The 13603-nt window shown below is 60.1% G+C and overlaps 1 protein-coding gene across 1 annotated transcript; it reads left to right on the forward strand.

Moving 5' to 3' along the window:
* Positions 1-10813: 10813 nt before the first annotated feature.
* CCDC188 (coiled-coil domain containing 188) lies at positions 10814-13394 on the forward strand. The gene is made up of 9 exons (XM_037067395.1): positions 10814-11420; positions 11572-11679; positions 11825-11929; positions 12067-12123; positions 12214-12273; positions 12427-12491; positions 12647-12695; positions 12889-12965; positions 13050-13394. The coding sequence occupies exons 1-9, from the start codon at positions 10887-10889 to the stop codon at positions 13234-13236; spliced, it is 1242 nt and encodes a 413-aa protein (XP_036923290.1). The 5' UTR covers positions 10814-10886; the 3' UTR covers positions 13237-13394.
* The last annotated feature ends 209 nt before the right edge of the window (positions 13395-13603 follow it).

A 13603-nucleotide genomic window follows, 5' to 3' on the forward strand; every position in this document is an offset into this window, starting at 1 on the left:
GGCCCGGGAGTGGGCAGCTCCATTACAGAGATGGGTAAGGCCCTTCCCGGACTCAGCCAGCCCTGGACATGAACTCAGAAGATGCCAAGAGCCCTGGTAGGGGCAGGATCAGGGGACCTGCTGCCCTTCAGGTGAGCCATCCTTTCTGCTCCTGGTTCCTGGCCCCACCTGGCAGACTCTCAGCTGACACCTTACCTTGGCCTCACAACTGAACCGCCCTGTTTACGCCCCTCTCCTGAGCCTTGGAAGCCACCCTGTCCCCTGTGTGGCACCAGTGCTGTCCCCGGGGTTGGGATGCATCCTGGGAGCTCTCCTCCCTGAGGTCACCTGCCCCTCCTGGGCCGGTGCGAGGGGGCCAGGGCAGGGGGTGGCAGGAGCAGTCAGGGAAGACGGGCAGTGGCCAGAGCTGCCCACCCCACTAGGGGCCCACAGGCTCAGAGCCAAGGCCAATGGCTACTCAAATTCGTGGACAACCTACTCCTGCACCAGGAAGGATGTCTCTGGGCACAGGAGCAGGCTCTGTGAGGGAGCCTGAACAGGCAACCAGGCTCGGGGGGCTGCACACCCATTCACAACCTCGGAGCATCCGACCTCAGAGCTAAGAGCTGCGACGGGCCAGCAGGGAGCCCTGGCCAAGGGACACTCCCAGAGCGGTGACCCTGCCCCCAAAGTCGGGAGGGTCTGGACCTGAGGGCCTGGACCACAGGTAGGGCCTTGTAGGGGTGCAGGTCAGGGGCCAACTACCTGCCTTTAGGACCTCGGACAGCATCACCCCTCTCAGGGCCTCAGTTTACCCATCTAGGTGCGTCCTTGGAACAGGGGAGATGAGGGAGGTGGTGCTCTCCGAAGTGGGAGATGGGGAAACCGAAGCAGGGCCCAGCCAGGCCCGGCTCATCGCGCCCAGAGCCACCGCGAGCTCTGAGGGAGGCGGCCTCTCTGCCCGGCCCCCGTGGAGTTGCCACCGCCCTACTTCTCCCTCCAGGTGCCACCTTTTCTCAATCTTTTGCTCTGAAAAATTTGAAACTCTCAAAAAACCTGGAAGAGCGGTTTAAGCAGCCATCTGCTTGCCCCCGGCCCACCATCAGGGGCCAGGCACCACCCTGTCCCATCGTCACCGGTAGCAGACTGTGCAGGGACAGCATTGTCCCTAGATGAGGGACAAGGTGGCTTCAAGGGCTCTGGAAGCAGTGATGACTCGGGAGAGGGGTGTAAACAGGATGGTTCGGTTGGGAGGCCCAGGTAAGGTGTCTGCTAGAGTCTGCTAGGTGGGGCCAGAAACCAGGACCAGAAAAGATGACTCACCTGAAGGGTAGTGGTCCCCCAGTCCTGCCCCTACCAGGGCTCCTGGCATCTTCCAAGCTACTGTCCAAAGCTGGCTGAGTCCACAGTCTCAGGGCAGCCAATGCCAGGCCTCCTTCACCTGGAATTGCCCTCTTTCTTCTGCAGGTGAAAGTTTCACTGCTAATCTAACCTTCTGCAGTCCTGGAGATTTAGAGCAGCGTGGAGCAACCACTCACACTTTAGTGAGAATTAGTGAATAGAGTACTCCTGAGCTAGATCCCAAGGGCATGGCAGGGTAAACCTGGTGGCAGATGGGTGCTCCCAAAGGGGCTGCAAGCAGTAGAAGGACCAGAAACTGGTCCTCAGAGGCAGAAGGTCTCCCTGCCTACCAGCCCTGAGACCCAGGACACCTGCAGGTGTGGAGCAGAGACTCCAGGCCCCACTGATCCAACCCTATGGCTACTCCACATGTCCCCCAGGGAGGAAGACAGGCTCCGCCGACCTGGTCCAGTGATTGGGCGAGATCTCCACCTCTCTGCAGGTAGCTGTGAGGTTCTTACCCTCCCCACCCCGCACCATGTGTAGAAAACACCCACCCCAGGGATTGAGTCCTGAAGGTGGGCTGATCCAGAGGTTCATCAGAGTCATTCCCGGCCCAGATGCCTTGGCCTTCCCCCGGCACCAAGGTGCCCGAACTGTGCAGGGCACCAGCACTTTTAATGGGTTTTTATTTAACTTTCTCTTTATCGCAATTACTCTGAAAACTATTAAGTGTGGTTATTAATCATTAAGTAATTATTACCTGCTCTAGTATTAATTATCTAGCCATTGAGATTGTCACCAAGATTTAAGATATTTTTTAAGAATATTTCTTTATTATTTTTTTTCAATTTTTTTAAACCTTACCCAAGGACATTTTTTCATTACTTTTGGTCAGGAGGAGGAGAAAGAGAGAAACGGATTTGAAAGAGAAACATCCATCCATTGCCCCCTGTGTACACCCTGAAGAGAATCAAACCCACTACCTTTTGTGGTTTATAGGCCATCGCTCCAACCATCTGAGCCACACTGCCCAGGGCAAGATGTAAGATTTCCATTTGGTAATATTTCCCAAACACAAGGGAGGACAGATGCTCCTGAGTATATTCTCCCCTAGGATGAGGCAGGGAGAATCCCCGAGGGCCTCAGAAGTGGCCCTGCCCCAGCCACGATGACCGCTTGGGGCTGAGGCCGGGCTCTTGTTAGGAGTGTCCGGGTAAGTGTCTGCAGAACGGAGCCTGCCTCTGGACCAGCCTCCGCCTCTGAGCCTCTGAGCTCACCTGTGCAGTGGGGAAGCTGGACGCCCTCTGCAAAGCAGCCCGTGAGGGTGCAGGGGGCGAGGCCCAGGAAGGGCCACAGAGCACTGCCAGGTGGGGGGCCAGAGCCCCGAGTCAACAGGGTGGCCTTACCACGCCAACTCGCTGTGACCACTGGGACACGAGCGGGGAGCTTGCACCCACTGTGGTGCTAGGTCACAGGTGTCACGTCATGTTACTCTGCAGTATTCCCCACCAAGGGATCCCGGGCCCAGGCAGCCACAGGCACTGCTGTCCTGTCCCCATAGCCGCCCAGCCCACTCCAGGAGAGTGGCTCCTAGTGGCTCCTCTGTGGCTGGGTGGCCACAGGGTCAAAGCCAGAGCTCCTGAGGACACTGAAGACTGCAGTGGGGCTGAGCATTCAGTGAGGCCTGTGGGACCACCAGGGCCTTCAGCTGGCATTTGGGGGTTTGCCTAGGGACAGCAGGGCCACGGGTGGGTACCTGCTCTGTGGTGGGCACCTTGCAGAGTCCCCAGTGCGATTCTCCCAGTAGGCCATGGGGCCAGGTGCACTCCCACCTTTGGGTCTCAGCAAGGCTGGCAGGTTTAAGGCTGGGTGTGGACACTAAGGAGTGGGCCACCCCTTTAGTCTGGTGTTCAGGGGGGCTACGGGGAGATGAGGGGTGGTCTGGGTCATGCCCAAGGCCTAGGACACACCCATGGGAGGAGCAGCCCTGCCAGGCAGTGCCAAAGAGGTGACCCCATGAGGGTGGTAGTGATGGAGGTGGTGGAGGTGGCAGTGGTACCGGTGGTGGCGGGGGCTGCGGTGCTGGTAATGACGAAGGCAGTAGGACTGTGTGTAGGGTGCCGGTGATGGTGACAGAGGTGATGGGGATGGCGGTGGTGGCGCTGTGAATGGTGGTGGTGGTGGCAGCGACGATGGAGATGACGGTAATGATGGACAGGTTCACGGTGACAGCAGTGAGGATGACAGCTAGTTTCCCAGGACCCAACGTTCCCCAGACAAGTGACATCTTTGCCACCCCTTCCCTGCTGGTGGGCTCTCCCTGGGAGGCAAGAAGAGGGACAGCCTTCACGGGGCCTGACAGGACCACGTCATATCTTGAACACACAGAGAACATTTAATCTTAGTTAAAAATAAATAAGTCCAATTATTGGAAGGAAAAAAGTAGCCCAGTATTTACTGTAAGTGAACTGAAGGTAATGACTCGGAAAAGTGCGTGTGAAGGGTTCCGGGCGCCATCCCCTCCTGTCGGGACCATGGCTGGCAGGTGGGCCGCTTTGCAGCCAATGGGACACAGCAGGGAGGGCCCCCCCACCAGGGGAAGCCCCCCCCACCAGGGGAAGTGGCTGACACCCTGGCCATGCCCCGCTCCACCCTGGCCCATCGCCCCTGGATGCCTGGACACACCAGCCCCTGGCAGAGGGGGGTGGTTCTGAATATTGCAAGGCCCTCGACTCACCTGCTTTGTTGCTCCTCTGCTGTGTGGGCCCAGGCAAACCTTCACCTCTATGAACCTACGTCTTTACCTGGAAAAAGACGGGTGATGAGAGACCTGCCTGACCCCCAGGGGAGGGGGTTCAAGTTGACGGTCAGTGTCCCTGTGGCCCGGGGGAGAGAGCGGCTGGCCTGTGACAGCAGCCTGTCTGTGTTTGGGGGGGCATGCCCCCTTCCCTCCACAGACCCCAACCCAGCCCGAGGGGTCCACTGTATCCACCTCCTCCCAGGTCCCCCGATCGCATTCAAAGAGCTCTGAAAGCCCCTTGGAGCAGGAGGCACCACACAGGCCCATTGAAGATGGGGGCTGCTTCTGCCCAGCCTGGCTGGACACTAGACATCTCAGAGTCAGGTAGAAAAGGACATTCAGGGGTGGAGAACCAGATCCAAGGTCAAGTGCCCAGCTCAAAGCCAGCCCCTGACACAGGACAGACCCTGCCCCTGAGTCTGCTGATTGAAGACCTGTGGGTGCTGACTCCAGAAATAACTCCCACTCCAAGGCTGGGGGCCTCCTTCCAGCCCCCTTCCTGTGTGACTCAGCCAGGCTAGCCCTCCTTCCCTTGGGGTACCCCCTCCCTCCCTGGCCCCTGGTTGGGTGGGGTCACCTCTCCCCAGAAGGGGTGCCAGAGTCTGATGAGATTAGATGGCCTGGCAGTGACCCCAGCCCCGACCTCCAGATCCAGAAGTCCCAACAGTGCCCCAACGAGCCTGCAGCCCCAGGTGATTAGCTGAAAGGAACTGCCACTTTAATCAGCATGAAACGTGCCCCTTTGCCAGGGAGGAAAATCCCATCTTGGAAATCCATGTCCCAATGCCAGTTCAATTTCACCCTTGGGGCCATAAAACCCTTTTCCAATCACCTGGTGCTGTTGGCTGCCAGAGCCGTTAATTCTGGGGCCGTTATTTACAGCCTAGACATCGCCCGGGGGAAAATCAGGTCTGAACCCTCAAGGAGCTGGGCTCTGTTCCCCCACAGAGGCCTCGGGAGATAGACTGTGCCCAGCTGGGGACACTGGACAGGGAGGTGGGTGTCCTAGAAGCCACGTAGTCACATCATCTCTCACTACGCAGGCCGGTGGGGTCCCAGAAGGGCCAGTGTGGGGTGGGAAGACTGAGGCCAGGGAGCTCAGCCCCCAGCAGTCACAGCCCCCTTCCTCCCCTCGGTCCTTATCATCCCACAGCCCTGATTACTGGGGATAACAAGGAAAACACATCATTGGATCTCCAAGAATTACCATTTTTACAACGTGCTCCCAGTTCCTGAGGTAAATGAACTGTCTCCCTTGTGTGTCAGCTGCTCCGCGCACATCAGAGAGGGAGACACCGCCCTGATCAGCTCCTCGGCGCCTTATTAAGAGGAACGCCTCTCTGCCTTCTGCGAGGCGCCCGGTGGCTCTACTGCAGCCCTGAGTGGGCCGCGTGGGCTTGAGCAGCGCTCCGTCAGCCACACTTGGGTGGTGGGTGGGCAGTGGCTGCTTACTGGGTAGCTGGCTGAGGGTGTGGGTGGTGGGTTGGGGCCAGCTGGCGTCCTAGCCCCCACACCCAGGAAAGCCAGGCCCGAGGCCAGAGAGAGAGGGAGGAGGTGAAGGAGAGGCAGCAGTGAGCAGGCCTAGTGGGAAGGAGGGGTTGATAGCCACCTGCTCGTCACTCTCCTGTTGACCAAAGCTGACTCCAGAGGGCCAGCTGGCCAGCAGGCTGAGCTGGGCCCCCAGGGGTCCCCTGACACCTCAGAGCCAGGCGCTGAGAAGCTCTGGGGGGAGCCGCTGCCACACGGCAGGAAGGTGACCAGTGGTTTGTAAGCTAGTGGTAGAAGTTAGCTAGGGGGTGAGTTAACGGGCTTCTCGCTGGGTGGGCTGGCGGGTAGCCCTTGGGTTGTGGGGGATGCTGACCCAGTCTGTGCAGAGCTTGCTGCTGGAGTTTGCGGGCTGTGTTCAGCTGCGCCACCTTCAAACAAAGGACCAGAGAGTGAACCACCTCACAACAGCCGCCCACTGATCAAGAGGCAACGTGGGGCCAGCCCCACAGCAGCCCCAAGTTTCATGGTGGGGAAGGCCCAGGATGGGAGCCCCCCTTGGGAGGGAGGAGGCACAGGGGTGCCGGTGTGAGTTCGGCAGTTCCTTCAGTGTGAACAGTGGGGTGAAACTAACAAGCCAAGCATAAATCCAATTTGGGTGGGAGCGTCTCCCGATCCCCATCACTCTTTCTACTTTGTTGGAAGCTTCAACCTGGCTGGACCCACCGGGCTCCTCCTCCACTCTGGCATAGTCAGGGGCACTGGGTGCCTTCAAATCTATGTCCTGTCTGCAGTGTTGTGGCGCCATCTAGTGGTGAATTCTGGAACGCACGCCTTGACAGGCCAGGAGAGGGAGCTAGTCCCTCACGTGGAGGGATCTCCTGGGCTTCAAGAGTTAGGAAGACAGTAGTAGCCGGGCCTGTGGCCGCCCAAGGTCTCTGCCCCTCACCCGACCCCCAGTATCTCATTCAACCCCACTGGACCTGTTTCCTGGGTACAAGGATGGGTCGCAGGAGCTCATGGCCCAGCACTGTCTGCTCCCAGTGAGAGCTGAGTGGGGCCAGAAAGCCAAGAGCAGAGTGAGCGGGGATCCTGGATCCTGGGCCCTGTGAGGGTCTGCTGAGGTGACCCTGGCACTCCAGCCCGGCTGGCTACCCAGGTGCCCCTGGCTGTCCAGCCAAAGACAGAGGAGCATGAGGATGCTGAGAAGTGGGTGGGCCTCTGAGTGGGATCCTCTGGGGAAGCGGGCACCACTGAACCCACGCAGTTCCCCCACCTGGGGCACAGGAGCCTCCACAGCCCCCAGCGCGGCCACCTTCCCAGCCTGGAGTCCCCGACCCCCTGGCTGGTGGCAATTTATTGATGCTGGATGTTCCTGAGGGAATTTTCCTGACATTCTTAATATCCTCCTGATCCTTAAATTAAAAATTTAAGAGAGTCCCTCAGGTGGGGAAAACAAATGGCCTGCCATGGCCCCTGCCCTGTTGCTGACCAGCCGCACTGGGGACAGGGCACGCACAGGAGCGTGGCCGCCATCTTGGCCCCAGCCTCTGAGACCGGACTACTTGGGAGCACCTCATGGCACAGCCCTCCCAGGGCCTTCTTCTGACCTTCACCTGCACCCCATTCCCAGGGCCCACATCCAGGCAGTTCTCCACCCTGCAGGGCTGCCCACAAGCCTGGGACGGAAGCCACCTGAGCCCAGTAAGTGTGCCCACCCACCCAGAGTGTGCCTGCCCTCTGGCCCTAGGGTGGGATGGTCACTCCTCAGGCTGCCCCATTTCTCCCACGGCCAGTAGATCTATATGTCCTCCTGGCTATGAGTTTAGGGGTACCTGGAAGTTGCAAGACAACTTATGGGCCCCAGCCACAGTCACCCTCTGCCTGTTACACACTCAATGTAAGGATAACTTACCCCCCAAGCCCTTGCATGGGGTGTGGGCCGAAGAGTAACCTGAAGGCCCAGGTTAAGAGGGGAACCCTTAGCCCAGGTTGCTCCAGAAAGCCTGCTGGGTCTAGGGACATGCAAGGAGTCTCTGAGGACTAGAGGGATAGAGTCTTAGCCAGAAGCCCAGGTCTGGGGGTGCAGCGATGAAACTTCCCCTAAGGGGCTGTGTCTGGCCCAGGGATCCCAAGTTTCATCTGCTGCGAACCTATTTTTCAGCTTTTTTAAAAAAAGATTTTATTTATTTATCTTTACAGAGGAAGGGAAGAAGAGAAATATCAGTGTATAATTGCTTCTCCTGAGTCCCCTGCTGGGAACTGGCCTGCAACCCAGGCATGTGCCCTGACTGGGAATCAAACCGCGATCGTGTGGTTCCCAGGCCTGAGCTCAATCCACTGAGCTACAACAGCCAGGGCTCTATTTTTCAGCTTTTGAAATGAGCTTGGGGCCTTGAGTGTCAAGGCCCCAGTGAATCCAGACAGGTGGGCTTGGCTTAGGGCAGGAAGGGTGTGGGCTTCCTGTCTCTTCCCCCTAGCCCCCCTGGAGCTTCAGGGCTCCAGGCTCCCTAAGGCCAGTGGGTGCCATGGCAACTTGGGCACAAGCAGCTCAGGTCGATGCGAACCCCTCTACCCCGATGCAGGGCACAGGTTTTCAGGGTGCTTTGCATACATTAGAACATGTGTCTTCATTCTCGGAAATGCCAATACAACTGTGGGCCCCCAGCACCCTCTCCCTCTGAAAGTACCCCCCACCCCTTCAGGCATTCTCCAGCTCAGAACCACTGGGGGTTAGGAAGGAAGAGTTTGGGGAAGTGGGGTCTTCAGGGCTGGACTTGAGTCTCCAGCTTTCTGAGACACAGCATGGGAGTTGTCAGACCAGGAAGTGGGGCTCCCCAGGGTCCTGGGCAGTGGGCAGGGGCAGTGGGTAGGACCCAGGTGTCATTAAGGTGCCCCAGGCCTCTCCTCAAGCTTGCTGGGTATTGCCATGGCTTGGGGGCCTCTCAGCTCCATCTATGCGGCCATGGTGGGACGAGAGTCCCATCTACTGCTCAGCACCCAGCAGTTCCCCTGTGTGGCAACTGCTGTTCTTGCTGTCCCTCCAGGGGAAGAAACCACCAGCTTCCATGAGGACCGCCTCTCCCCACACAACATTCCAGGCTCCTACCAGCATCTGGCAGGCTCAGGGCACTGAGCGCAGCAAGCAGTCCCTACCCCACCCCCGCTGTCCACCACGCCAGCCAGCCAGGGCTTTTGGCCCACCCCTGCCCCTATAGCTGCCAAGCCTCAGATGCCCTCCAAAAGCCCTCTTTAGCCTCCACCTTGAGTTTATCTGAGGGGATACTCAGATGCATGAGATTCTGGAGAGGAAATGCATGGCCAAGGCCAGGGGAGGGCCCAGGGGCTCCTTCCTCCTCTGGGCGGCTGAGCAGGCCCCCCGCTGGCCAGGTGGTTCCAGTGGCAACTTGTGCCTGAGCTACACTCCAGGCCTGTCCTTCCCGGCTTTCCCCCAGGCAGAGCCGAAGGGCCTGTTGTTAAGGGCCAAAGACGCTGACCCCACCCTAGAGAAACGGCAGGGATTCCTAGGGCCAGGGCCACATGTGTCCAGCCAGGCATGGCAGGTGGACTGTGCACACGCCTCCCCTGTGGGTGAGCGGCCTACACCAGCGGTCCCTGCAGTGTATCCCACCCCCCACCACGGCAAAGAGGACCAGAGAGAGACCCCCCCTTCAGAAGAGGGACTTCAATGAACTCATTTAGATGGGAAGTGGAGGCTGGCTTAGCATGACAGCTTGGGTGTGAATGAGGCAGAGCGGAAAAGTGGGGCTGGCTAGGGGACAGCTTGGAACGACCACCCAACACTTGTGAGGACAGCAGATGACACAGTGGCGGCTCAGGAAACCTCCCCCAGCCGTCCCCCAGTCCACACTGCGGACCCGCAGTGAACGCATGTTTGCTTGCCCAGAGTCGGGGGGCCTGCCCTCCAGGGGTCTAATAGGAGGACGTGCAAGCCCTACCGGGGATGGAAATGCACTGGTCAGCTCTTCCCTGTTTTCTGTTCACAGGAATAGAAAAGCCAGACCCTTGAGGACAGCGTCTGATAGGAAGTGCTGAGACCAAATAGGAAAAAATGAACCACAAAGAGAATAGGGGAAAAACGAAAGAAGCAAATGCTCCCCTCCCCCAACCCCTTTGTCCCAAAAACAGAACAAGATGCTCTGAGAAGAGAACAGGGGCACTTGAAAGAACAATGGCGATGTCTCACAAACTGAAAATGTGACCGAGTGCTGAAATTCAAAAGCCCAGCCGCCAAGCCTGGCCTGCTCCAGCGGCAAGGAGGGCTGTGGGCCCCCTCGCCCCTGCCTCAAATTCCCATGGGAACGCACCCTCTGAGCGATTCTCCCGCCTGCCCGGCACCGGGCAAGTGAGATGCTCTCGGACCCGGGAGGGGTCTTCTGATCGAGTCCCATGTGGCAGGCCGCTCCCAAACCTGGTGGCTAGAGCAAGCACGGTTTTAGCCCAGGGCTTGGCAAGAGGGCCTCCTTGGGCTCCCAGTTAAAATGACAGATGCCTCTCTCCCTGTGACCTCTGATGATGACAGAGGGTCCCCAGAGCAGCAAGAGGGAAAGGTCAAGGCCCAACACACAAGCCTCCAACTGCCAACACTTTATTACAAACCGTTGGCCCAAATGATTCCTCAGGCTGGCCCAGAGGCCAGGAGGAAGGGCGGGGCCCAGTTTCTGGATGCGCAGAGGGCAGAGTCACGTGTCAGAGGAGCAGGAACCCAGCAGAGGAGGAGTTGGTGGCTGTCCTACTTCACAGGGACTCAAATCTCCTCCGATCCACCTTTCTGAGAGTGTTCCTTGAGGATGTTCTTCCATGAAACCAGGGAGGGCACTGAGGAAGAGGGGGCCGTGGAAACAGATGCCAGGAGCGGGGGTGGGGAAGGCATGGCCCCCACACAGCAGGATGCAACCCTGAAAACGAGAGAGAGGAGAAAGGAACCAGGAACTTGAATCTGGCGCCACCAGATTGTTGTCTTCCCCTTGCATCTGCCTTACCTGTTTTCCACTTTAAGAAAGTAGATGCGGGGGGGACCTGAGGAAGACGAGGAAGGGGTGACCAGAGAAGGGTACTTCAAGAACAGGGATGTGGTGGGAGGGGCCCTGCCAGCTCTGGACCATTATGACCTGCCTGGCTGTGCCCAGGCCTTTGTGACAGGCACCCCTGTGGCAGACCTATGAGCTGGGACACCTGGGGGCCCCTCAGTAAGAGGGTGGCAGGTCTGGCCAGGCCAGAGCCTGGACCTGGGATCAGGAAGGGGTCACAGGGAAGTATGGAGGGACCAAAAACCCTGGGGCCCTGTGGCCTCTCCCACCCCCAATGCCCCCAACCCTCAACTTCAAGCAGCCACGGAGGATGCCTAGACTCACCCTGCCAGGGGTTTGTAAGCTGGTCCTGCCCAGGGCCTCTCAGCTCCACGTACTCAGTGGAGTCTGCCAGGACTTTCCCAGCCCCAGGGCCAGGGGGCAGCGGGCCCAGGGTAGGTAGCAGGGTACCTGGGGGCTTTATTGCCAGTGAAGAGGGAGAGATGCAGAGCCAGAGAGCCAGAGAGCCGGCAGGGGAGAGACAAGGACAGATGGAGGCAGAGCTGGGCTGGGTCTGGCCCCTGCACTCAGGAAGGGAGCCGGGGTCACCCAGGCAGGGGGGAGCCCCCAGTTCAGGGCCCAGACCCTGCCTGTGCCCTCACCTGCCGCAGGGGGCAGGAACCCCGGCCTCACCCAGGGCAGCCTCCTCCCAGCTCCAGAGTGTGCCCCTGGGGCCTGGAGAACACTCCTTCCTCCAGCTGGAGCAGGAGAACCAGAATCTGGTGAGTGAGGCGCCCAGGCTGGCCCCAGGCTCTGCGCCTATCTGTGCAACGAGCTCACAGCCTTCCCTGGACCTCCTAAGCCCTGTGTCTCAGGCTCCTGCCCAAGGAGCAGCCGTGACATGCATCCCATCTCTCTGCCTCCCATCCCCAGAAAAGGCAGAACCAGGACCTTCGGGAGCAGCTGGGAGCCCTTCTGGGACCGGGGCAGCAGTTCTTGCCCCTGTGCCCGGAGCACTCAAGCCGAACAGCCCTGGTCTGGGTAAGCACAGGGCAGCAGCCGGGCCCAGCAGGGCTTTGGCTGCTGTCAGGACTGAGCCCGTCAGCCATGCACCATGCTCCTCAGGAGCCTGAGGAGTCCGTGACATTGACCATGACCTTGAAGCTGACCCAGGGGTCTTCTGCAGCCTCCTGAGCAGGCTGGTTCCAGGCCCCTGGAGGACAGAGCACCTCTGCAGCTGCTGCGGCGGGAGCTGTGCCGAGGCGAGGAGTCCTTCGTGCAGCAGTCCCAGGTGGGCGCCCAGAACTGACAAACTGGAGGGCGGGGGCGCGGGGGCAGGGCCTCCGTGCAGCAGTCTAGGGTGGGTGGAGGAGGACGAGGCTGACCACCCGCTGGCCATGCTGGTGTCCATACTGTGCTCTCCCCCAGAATGAGCTACAGCAGATCCGACTGTCCTTTGAGAGGAAGAAGATGGCCATTACCGAGGTGCCTGCCTGGCCAGGGGTGGAGGGGGTGCTGGGCAACCCACAGGGTGGGGCACATCCTGAGTGCATGACCTAGCCTTCCCCCAACCAGGTGTGGGACGGCGTGGCTGAGGTACACATGGCCCTGAACAACCAGGCCACCGGACTTCTGGTAGGTCCCCCAGAGAGCCATGCCCAGAGGCTGAGGGAGGCAGGGAAGAAGAGGAGCTGGGGGAGGGGTGAGAGGCAGGGGGAGGGGTGAGAGGCAGGGGAGCGGGGCAGGACCATAAGGGATGGAGAACCCTCTGCTTCCTCTGCCCCCCAGAACCTCAAGAAGGATATCCGGGGTGTGCTAGACCAGATGGAAGACATTCAGCTGGAGATTCTGGGGTGATCTATGGGGTCAGGGGTGGCCTGACCAAGCTGGGAGGGGCAGGTGTCCTGTCAGGATGGGATAAACCAATCCCTAGCCCCTCCCCGGCTCCAGGGCGCCAGACCGAGCCGGTGCAGGGAGTGCAGGTGGCCCTGACTCTGAACTCCACCAGGGACCGTGCCCAGTGCCGCACCCAGGCAAGAAAGGACCTGTGTGTAGCAGTAAGCAGCCCCCCACCAAGTTTCCCACCCTGGAGGCCCTGTTTGGGGAGGGGAGAGGTGGGCTTCAATGGAAGAGGCCCCACAGTGAGAGGCCCACCAGGAGCCAGGTGACCAGAGTCACCGGCGGGGACCATGTCCTGGGCAGTGGGAGCAGGGAGACGAAACACCTGGACCCCTGCAGGGGCGGGGGCAGGCTCTGACCTGCCCCCCTCCCCCACAGAAGGCGAAGCCGCAGCTGGGATATTCCGAAGGCCTCAAAGGCCAGCTTTGGTAGGTGGCTGCGTGTGTGGCGAAGCCCAGTCCCCTGGGACTGTCCCTCGGGCACCCCTGCCCCCTGACCACCACCGCCCGCAGGCTGCTGGCCCTGAGGCTGCTGCTGGGCACCCTGCTGGCCTGTATCGCTGCCTACGTGTACGTGGTGGACCCCGCACCCTTCGAGGGGCTGGTGCCGCCCCTGCTGAGCCGCGCTGCCGTCTGGAAGCTCCGGGCCCTACTGGGCCCGTTCCTGCACCTCGAAGTGGATGACTTCCTGCCCTTCTAGGCTGGAGGCCCAGCTGCCCCAGTGAGGAGGAGGCCAGGAGGCCAGCACGGCCCCGGGCGCCCAGCGGCCGAGCCAGCCCCTGTCCACAGCACTGCTGGCACACCGTCCCCAAGAGCGCCTCGAAGAAGGGTGGAGGAGGGTCTGTCCTGAGGGCTGGGCCTGCAGCTGGACATACAGTAGTGACACATACAGCGTCTGAGACTGTCTCCATGGAGGTGGGGACAGGGAGCTTTGCTGCATCCTGAAGCTAGCCTCAAAGTGGGTGGGGGTCTCGCAGGGTGGCAGCCCCTCCCCAAGAAGCCCCCAGCCTGCCCCCGGCACCAAGACGGCTCTGAGCAGAGGGGTGCCAGGAGGGTCTCCACTGTCC

This window comes from Sturnira hondurensis, unplaced genomic scaffold (genome assembly GCF_014824575.4).
Source record: "Sturnira hondurensis isolate 20B ecotype Veracruz unplaced genomic scaffold, ASM1482457v3 Scaffold0017254, whole genome shotgun sequence".
In the NCBI taxonomy this organism is placed as follows: Eukaryota; Metazoa; Chordata; class Mammalia; order Chiroptera; family Phyllostomidae; genus Sturnira; species Sturnira hondurensis.

Coding starts and splice junctions, on each gene's coding strand:
- CCDC188 (XM_037067395.1), top strand. CDS start 10,887: ATGGAGGGACCAAAAACCCTGGGGCCCTGTGGCCTCTCCCACCCCCAA. Junction 12,492..12,646: donor ATTCAGCTGGAGATTCTGGG/GTGATCTATGGG, acceptor GAACTCCACCAG/GGACCGTGCCCAGTGCCGCA. Junction 12,696..12,888: donor GAAAGGACCTGTGTGTAGCA/GTAAGCAGCCCC, acceptor GGGCGGGGGCAG/GCTCTGACCTGCCCCCCTCC.